Source organism: Egretta garzetta, unplaced genomic scaffold, assembly GCF_000687185.1.
Source record: "Egretta garzetta isolate BGI_Z169 unplaced genomic scaffold, ASM68718v1 scaffold405, whole genome shotgun sequence".
In the NCBI taxonomy this organism is placed as follows: domain Eukaryota; kingdom Metazoa; phylum Chordata; class Aves; order Pelecaniformes; family Ardeidae; genus Egretta; species Egretta garzetta.
The window spans coordinates 1417245-1427088 of NW_009259854.1; the positions used below are offsets into that span (position 1 = coordinate 1417245).

A 9844-nucleotide genomic window follows, 5' to 3' on the forward strand; every position below is an offset into this window, starting at 1 on the left:
TCTTTTCATGTGAACAAGGTCCAAAGCATACTGATGTTTGCCTAATCTGTACACATTTTGGATCTGAAACTAACACCTCGGTATCTGTCTTTATACATTCACTTGCAGTGAATGTCAGGGTAGTTTTCCAACAGCACATAAGCATGCACACAGGGAGTTTGTCCTATCTTATCCAACAATATGTACTCTGCGCACTGACTTTTTGTATGAGTGACACTGACTCAGGACTCTTTGGAGTCAAGTCAAAACAGCATTTTGCTTAGGAAAAAAAACAACTTTCCTTTTTTGTAAGGAAATCTAGGGTTCTGGAGTGGTTCTCAGAGCAGTGGAATTTATTGTACAGCTGCTTATCAGCTGCTCAAGACTTAAAGACACATGAACTGATTTTTATTTAGCAATTTCAATTGATAGAGACGGCTCTGGCCCACAAAGCTCTCTTGGACGCTCTATCTAACAGCAGTTCTTACAAGGACTGCAAGCTGACACCAGGTCTTCAAGTCTGGGGCCTTAACCATGGACAGTTTCTAAGTAGGTAGTTTCTAAGCATCACAGAGATGAAGTTTTGGACCAGCCATCCAGCAAGACGTGGTAGGAGATGTCCACGTTGACATTTGAAGGCTAAGAATAGGCAGGTCACTTGGTTGATTATGGACAGCTTGTTTCCTCAAGTCAGAGACTTCAGTTCCCTAGAAAAGCAGACATACACAAAAGAACTTTTAGGCAGGTCAGAATTGGAGCTGATCAAAAACCATATGCTTACCTGACATGAACTTGAGTGAATCCAAGCAGGTTGTTTTCATAGAATCAGAATGGACTTTATGAGGCAGAGTCTGAAACATTTAAATATCTCATTCTAATTGTATTGTGAAATATTCTAGGAAAACTAAGACCATTATCTATGTTGTCTTCTTTCTAACAAATATTAATTGCTTTTAAAAAGCTGCTTTTTCATTCAATCTTCATCCTCAAAACCAAAACCCATCCATTCTCCAGCTGAAAAATTTCAACCACTGTTTCCAGAACCAAAGTGAATAGCTAAATACACATCAGCCTGGCCTCAATCCAGCGGACAGGTTAATGGATCTGCTACTCTGGCTTTTTACAGGAACCTCACCCAGTAATTTCTGCATCGAAGTCATAACTTCAAGCTGAACTCTTGCATACCCTTTGCATGCCAGTCTGCATTAAAGATTGCAGATAGGACACCTAGGTATGTTCTTTGACTTCATTCCTAGTATTAAAGACCTCTCTGACCTGTTGCCTGAAGTCAGATGCTGATGAATTGTTTGTAATTGTATTCTTGATCTCTGAACTACAGAGAAAGGAGCAGTACTCAAACCTTTCAGATGAGGTTGAGTTATGAAATACCCCACTCGAGGTGCATTTCTTTGGCCGTGTCCCTTAAATTGTGCCTAGGATCTTTGGAAACCACAACATTTATAGCAGCTGTCCTGGTTGCTGTATGGAGAGGTAGGGTTTGTAGCTCAGTTTGACCTTAGATACTGGATGTTGACCTGCAACATTACTCTGAGCTGGGGGAAAAGAACAGTTTCCATACCATCATTATCTATCTGTTGGACCACAGAAGCACCACATTTTCCTCTATACTGCAGACATATTTGCATTACAAGGACAAGGGAGGGAATTTTTTTCTTTTAAAAGAAGCAGAACTCAAGTGAGGAGGGTAAGGAAAGCCCACAAGCTATTTTTGAATTTGGGTGCTGCTCTGTAGCAAGGGGCTTTGTTGTACATCTACAGTCTATAAAAAAAAAAAGAAAAAAAAAAAAAGAAAAAAAGAACAAAAAACCTTTATTCAGAATCAGAAAGTTTGATGCTGGCAATAGCTTTCAAATGTCTAAATAACATTTTGGAGAACTAACCTGTCTTCTGAGAAAAGCTACCTTATCAGAGTGAAAAAGCACACATTATTGTTTCTTAACTTGAGATGGCCATGACTTTGGAAAAGAAATAAATACGAAACTCTTAGAGCACAGACTGGGAAAAGATTTGCATGTTCGTTTGTTTGCTTATCTTGTTACGTTATGTTTTCAATACACAAGAGAACGCATCTATCAAATATTTTTCCTCTTATTTCCTTTTTTCCTTGCTTTTCCTTCCCAAGATTTCACTATCGTATTCCCACTCAAAGGAAGCTCTGAAGCCAAAAGTCAGCCAGTGGTTTGGGTGTTTTTTTAGCATAAGTCAGCATATGAAGGCAGGTCAACCTGCATGCAGACGGCTGCATCCTTGTAAATCGTGGAGCTTTTAGCCTCTACCTCTTGGGCTTAGGCTGGGAGGATGGAGGGAGAGATCGTTCCAGATGGCACAAAAGGCATAAACAGAAGCAAAGAGGATAAAACCTGTTAAAGACAAACATAGAAAGTGGGTGCCCTCAGCAGACTTTGGTGATTTTGAAACTCTGAACTGGACCCTCCAAGGAAAAATAAGTGATTTTATCCCTTTCAGCTAACTAGGTGCACAACCATTTGCTTTCATATGGCCCACTTGCCACATTTCAAACAAGGACGGAGGTCTGCCCAGGGCCAGCTTAGCAGGGAACGAGGAAGGCATGTCAGTCTGTGGAAGCCACGGTACATAAAGGGGTGCTGCAGGGAGCAGCAGAGCCCCAGCCCTGCGAACTACTCTCCCCATTACGACTGAGCCAGGGTGGGGTGAGACACCCCGAGTCCCTTGGCACGAGCACCTCATGTCCCCAAGAAAGACTCAAGCTAAATCAGTGGACTTCTGTGGTCACTTGAAATATTCCACAATGCGTGTTTTTTCTGTGAGCAGTTTTGGTGTCAGTAGCCCTGTTGTCTGCTACTCAGAGAACAGAACAAATTTCTTGCTTTTAGGCGGGGATCTCTCTCTAGGACTCGTTTATGTTTCAGTGCAGGCTTGTGAACCAGGTTCAGTAGAGCGTGCTGGCTGCTGCTCGGGAGCGTGCTGGGTCTCTCAGTGCCCAGGCAGTTTCTGATGACCTGCCACTGCATGCTGACATTCGTGGTTGTTATTGTCATTCTCACCAGGAAGTGACAAATTTTTATGTAAGGTGCCAGGTCATTAAGTAACTCTGTCTTGGTTCAGTACCTTCATTTTTGTGCTGTGGTTGTTGGATACTTTCACAGGAAAAAGGTTTCTTATGAATTAATGACACTGAAACAGAACCTAATAAAGGAACTGCAATACACTGCATGACTGCACATTTTCTTTTTTTTTTAAGTCTGAGTCCTGCTGATCCTTCAATGCTTCAGGTTTTGTTCAAGCTCACATAAGTTACAACATGTAGGACTATAAACTGCAAATTGTGATATCTGCACATAATGACTCTATTTAAGTAGCCAAAATAATTACAAGGTTTTTATTCAGGAGTCATATCTTTCCATATAAGATAATATATGCTGGCTGTAGAATTCAAAATATAACAATAGAAGTTTTTCTGCTTTATAGTTGCTTCTTCTTCAGGAATATCAATGAGATAATTTTTAAGAGTTTGTGTGGTATTAAAAGCCTGACATTTTTAAAACACAGGTCAGGCTCTGAGTTGATCAAGCTGAGCGCTTCTTGCCTCTGGTTGCTGAAGTGAGAGTAGCAACAGTTTTGAGCATGTTCAGACTGAGGAGGAGTGTTTGGAGATGAAACAGGAGCTGTCATGGATTTTTTTTAGGCTGGTTTTAAAACCCTAGCAAGGTTTTAATGAGGGCAAAAACCCAGCTCTGCAGCTGGTAGGACTAGTCTAACATTTCATCTCGTGCTTATGGTAGACTGGATTCAGTCAGCCTCTTTGGATGGAGGCATTGCCACTGCTTCTTTTCATTCAGAGGCAGCTTCAATTTGCACCTTAGATAACCTGCAGCTTCTCAAAATGTGCGATTTAATGCTGCTTGTGTCTCTCCCAGAAGCCTGATAAATACCAGGAGAAAGGTAGTCACTGCATCCAGCCTCTAACAAAAATGATGGCAAAATTTTATAATAAAGGGAGAGAAGTTTTTGCTCTTAAAATTGCGTTGCTTTTGCAAAATAAGTGAGTGGGATACTTTACTGGCATGATACAAAATACGAGTAAAGTTTAACTGAGAAGTTACAATCACTGAAATAGGAGTAGGTGTGTCTAGTGGTACTGTCTTGGCTTTTTTTTATATTGTTCCCTTGAAAATTTGCAGCCTTCAAAGGAAGATAGTAAGTTTTTCGTCTATTTGTTGGGTTAGAGAGTAGGTCCTGTTTGGTTCTCAAGCACTTTTAATCACAGTTGAGTGAAATTTTTCATGTGAAACTTTTTTCAGGTTGAATTCAGACTTAGAACTTTCAAACATTTCATATATACAAATCAGTTCATAACTTACTTTGAATTCAATATAAACTGCTTTAGTTACAAAATTGCACAGTATCTTTTCAAATAAAAATTTGGTTTTGGCAATTGAAATAACTGCTTAGAAAGTCCCACCCTTATCCCTTTTTTAAAATTGCAAACCATGAGAATCAGAAGGAGATATACAGACTCTGTAAAACAAAACTTTTTAAAGGAACTGAAATAATAATTTCAAATTTTCCCTTGTGTGAAATATCTGATTTACTTTCATTACAGATTATAATGCCTTGAGAAATTTGAAGTAGCCATGAACTGGAAATAGATTTGTTACCAGCTTTGCTCTTCCACACTGTGTTGTTTCCTGAGCCCCTTGATAGTATTAGTGCATTGCTTATTATCTTTTTGAGCAAAGATTCTTCAACTCACATGTAGCTGATACCACTGGTTTTGTTCCTGCTTTCACTGGGTTGATGGAAAGATTTAAAACTTGTAACTACTATCTTATAAAGGTATTGTAGAACGGCAGGGACTGATCCTTCAGAGCAAGAATTTCAGCTAATGTATTTCAGAAGGCTTGAGCTGGAAATAATGGCATTACATACATTCACACCCCTTGAGGATTTGACCATCAGATACAGTCGTTAAACGGGTCTTAACATATTTATCCTGCTTATGTCAGAACTTGAATTGAAAATCACTTTGGGTAAATTGAACTAGTAATTTTTTGCAGTTGTCAAATGCAACCTTTGATTTAGCACAAAGTGTCTAAAAAAAAGAGTAGCTAGAGTGATCATCCGCTCTGAAGATTGACTTGATGAAAATGACATTGGGGACTTCCATCATGATGTGGATGCACAGATTTCCAGATCAGACATACTGACTTCAAGATTAAAACAAGATAGTGTGGGCACTTTTTTCCCTTTATCCTCCCCTTATTTGCCAGCCTAAGAAACTCAGCAAAAAGTCTGAAAATCTGGCTGGATTGTTCTGCATTAATCTCATTGCAAATCTGAGATATAAATGACTGACCCTGAAATTGGAATTTGGGAAAGGGCAAGATATGAATCTTTCTGCTATCTGTACTGACTTCTTGAAATTAATGGGATCAAAAAGCAGAACAAAAATTGACAGAAGTTGTTCCATGAGAAGTAGAACTGGTAGAGTTGGGTTTATGATTTATGTATGTCCGTTGTCCTCTCCTACTTTCCATTCCTCCGTCTTATGCCCTGTGGCCTTCCCAAAGACTAAAAAACACATAGGAAAACTAAAGATATAATCTGAAGGCTGTGCCATCCCAGTGGGTTCTGTTGTAGCTGGACAGCAGGATCAGAAGTTATCAGAGAGAGTTAATGAAGCTTATAACTCACAGCGGCATCAGAGGGAAGTGCAATTGTGAAGATTAAATATGCTTATTTTATTATGGCTTTAGAAGACTAATACAATGCAAGCAGACTGGAAAAATTCAACCCAAATTTCTAATACTAGAGACAAGATTGTGCCACTTCTGCCAGCTGTGGAATTTACCTCAGTGCATAAGCAGTCCTACCAGCAGTCAGCAGGGCTGCTGAAGTACTAACTTAGTATCTGACTTCAGATTAGATGGCAGAATACCATTTCATAAATTATTAATGAAGACTTTCAAATTACTCCTTTAATGCTTGGCATATTTATTATGCTTATAGCACTTCTAATACACATATGATGTATTTAATCATAATGTGTTGCTTCAAATAGGAGTAGTATTTAAGATAATTCATGTGTCTTCATGCCACTCAAGCTCACAGTTGAAATGGTTTCCTCCCAAGGTCATGAAGTATTTATGCTATTTGTATTCAAGCCTTAGTTAACTCTACTGATAAATGGTTAAAGAGAAGATCCTTTTATGTGGGTCTCCTCATCCCCATTTCTATCCTTTCCTGGAGCTCTGCAGGTGTGTTTCACATTCACGAGCATCTGAAACATGCCTGAGTTTTGCTTTTTTCCTAGCACATACCCTTTTCTTGGATCAAATCCATTGGTTCATTTCCCTTGAGCTGCTCTTTCAAATGCAGAAGGATAATGTTCAAATTTCAGGTAAAAACTATTTTAAGCCAAACGGGTTTCACAATTCATAAAATAGTTTTTGTTAAAGGTATTTTTTGTAGAAATATTTCTGACATGACTCAATTGCTGGGCTGTTATTAAAATGTTGTATTTTAGAAACAGTGACACTTCCACATGATCTCTTACGTCGTCTCTGTATTTGTAATCAGTTGCTGCTTTTATAAATGGTATGCAATGCACAGGAGAATTCGCACATCCTTTTCTGTTCATCACACTGGTCTGTGGACTATAAATGGAACAAAAGGATGAACTTCAATGGGCACTTGCCACTTTGCAAGATAAATATGTGTTGATGAGTTACAACTTTGCTGATATGTCTGAAGTAGTTTAAATAAAGACTGTGCCACATATATTTTTCTTGTTATTTTTAGAAGTCCAGCTCCAGTACGACCTGAAACTACGCCATCAACTGGCCCTACAGAAAAGCAGGAGATTAAAGTTTCTCGTGTGAGGAAGTTAACAAGGCAGTACAGTTTGTGAGTAACGTATAGCACTATCTTTATGTTTTTGCCTACTACAGCTGAAAATGAAGGGGGATGCTAATTATTGCTGTAGCTATGCCTTTGGAAAGGCATGAGTGCAATTACATGATAATGATCTTATACTGATACCATTCCTTTCATCACTGAGAATCTTTAAGCTTTTAAGACAAAATGAATTTGCCGTCCTTACGCAGTTGCTAACCCTCCGGATTGCAGGCCCTCTGCCTTTTTCTGAGCTTATAGGTTAGGAATTAAAAAACCTCTTCTCCACACAAAATGTCAAAGACCTGGTGTGAGCTGGAGCAAGCTGCTCTGTCTCCTTCATTACAACCCCATTTGCAAAATGAGGAAAACAGTCTTTTGTTGTCAGGTGGTCAAGCTGTGCTGTCAGCCATTCCCCCTCAGAAAGTGCTCCCTCTCTCCCTCTCTCTCTCTGATTATGCCACATGCAGAAATTGCTGAGCCTGCTACAGCTACAGCCAGCAAAGTTACATCTCTTAGTCCTGGCAAGAGCAATCTGTGCCTACAGGGCTTTGGCATCCCATTTACACCTAATTCATCCAATTTGAGAGTCTCTGGAGATGTGAGGTACTGAATAGGTGAATCAGTGTGTTGATTCGTCCTTCATATGAAAGGACAGACAAGGCCACAAGAAACTAGAGAAAAAAAGGCACAATTTCAGCATGAACTTATTAGAACAAGAACACCAATGCCATAATGAAGAAAGAAATATGTGTGGAAAATATCTACGTGGAATGGCAGCTGTTAGTCCCTCCAGCAATTTAACATTCTAGTGTCACTAAATGTATCGCAACATTAACAAAAGTTTTCCTGCTCGCCAAAAGGTTTCTAATCAATAAGTAGTCATTTTCTGTCTCACTGTTAAGAACACTGGCTTTTGTCATGGAAAAAAAGTAACAATCTACATCACCGAAACTGAAAAATTATTCAGGAGAAGAAGCGGAAGAATGAATCAAATTGAAACTAGGAGGAAAATGAGCAATTAGCCAAACTGGTGTTTTTCTAAGAGACCAAGGCTGGCACATGGGAACACACAGCCACAGCTTGGTGAGCAGGCCACATAACACGCTCTCTTTTACTATGATACGTCAACCAGTATGGTTTGAAATGAGATAGGAGATGGGAACTGGCAACTCAAGCTGAGAAGAGAACCCAGGTTCCTTTACTGCTCTCTAATCCTGAAGGTGATGTGTGACAGGGAACTTGGCAGTGTTCGTTAGGAGCAGTTTCCCAAGGCCTGAATGAAGCTTGCTCGCTCGCTCTGCCCAGCATAGCTCAGACATAAGTGCACTTTTCTTGAACGAGACACCACGTCAAGTATATCTTTTTCTATAAGCCAGAGGAAGGAATTCTCCTACATATTTCAAGATGTATCTGGTTTTTCAGATTTTTGTTTAATGCAGGGACTTGTAGATAGCATTCAGCAAAGGAAAAGGCCATAACACTGAGAGGACCAACTATCTGATGCCCTTCATATGGCAGGTAACGAATCATGGTGGCTGATCCTATTCTTTGAACACACTGATGTGTAAGCACAGGTTGCAGGTATAGTCACAGGTTTTGTATGCACTCTTGGAAAAGTTCTTGATTTAAGTTTTAACCTAAACAGTTTGTTAAACTGATCTTCAAATACCGCCACATGGCAAACAAAGAGAACAGTGTTATACTGCATAGGCAATTTTGATGTAAGGATACCTTGGTGATGTTATGTATGCAGAAGCAGAAAATTTCCCATGGGACCATCAAAGTAAGGTAGTAGGATACGTTGGTGTTGAAGACAGCAAGGCTAGTAAGAAATCAGATTTTAAGAATCTGGGTGAAAAAAATTGCTCTAGGATAGGTTAGGGTTGGAGAGGGTGTGTTTACCAATAAATAGGTGACAACCAAAGGAGAGGTATAGGTACTAGGACAGAGAATAATGAAAATAGGTACCACAGGGGGTCATCCCTGAAGCAGAATCAGCTATTCCTAGGTCATTCTTGTCTGAGAAAGCGTTTAGCCAACCTGTTCTTAAAGAGCAAAGAGAAAGTCTTTGGGCCAGAGACCGAGCACCTCCCTTTTCTGTACGTGAACAGTGAGCCAGTCCCCCAGAGCTGCTGAGCACCTGCAGAATGCGTGGCCCCATGCCTGAGAATGGCACTGAGGAAAGGAGGAGAGGGTAAATGAAAATGAGTGAGAGGTCGTCCTAGAGAGAAGGGAAAGGGTGCCGGGGACTCTGGGAGTAACGGTACCACAGAGAATTCAGTAGCGTCTGGGAAGAGCAGACCTTAGGAAGGCAAGAGATGAAGTGACAAATAGTGCAGTGGGAGGCAGGTGGAACAGAAAGGAAACTAGAGGCAGAGTTATGTGGTGGAAAAGGCAATGCTGTTATTACACACATAGAGAGGAGCATCATTTAAACACTATATTTTTAAAAAAATATATTTGTGTATTCAGGAGTGAATTCTCAATTTTTGGTTGGTGAGTTTTTGAGGAACCAGTTTTACACATGCTTTTCCCCCATGTGGATTTTCAGTTGTCCATTGTTAGGCATGAGGAACAGCACCTCAAGTGCACAGAAACGCATCTAACCGTGGGTGTCACCTATGCTATGGCCATGTGTAGGGCTGAAGACTCCACAGTTAAAAATATGGGCTGTGTTTTGGGGGGTTTTTTTGTAGACCCAATTTCTATTCAATTTAAATTATCTTGCTTCTGCACTGCAAATATGGGAAATGCAAAGAAATAGCAAAGATGCATTGTGAAAGGAATACAGCAGAGAAGACCAATTCTCAGACTTGTAGCTTGCATGCTAATAGCTCAATGACTGATAAGACTGGACCCTAACCCTTAGCTTTGGTTCCCAGACACTAGGAAGCCTTTCTGAACTGGCAAGTTCTCGACAATTTTCCACTTCCTTGTATGCAACAGAGCAGCTTTACCCAGCAAA

The 9844-nt window shown here is 40.0% G+C and overlaps 1 protein-coding gene across 1 annotated transcript in view; it reads left to right on the forward strand.

The window, feature by feature from the left end:
- Nucleotides 1-9844, forward strand: part of EPB41L4B (erythrocyte membrane protein band 4.1 like 4B) — a 123373-nt gene that overhangs the window by 84842 nt on the left and 28687 nt on the right. Inside the window, exon 20 of the mRNA XM_035895469.1 lies at nt 6784-6888. Coding sequence (XP_035751362.1) covers nt 6784-6888 — 105 coding nt within the window. The remainder of the gene's footprint in view (nt 1-6783; nt 6889-9844) is intronic.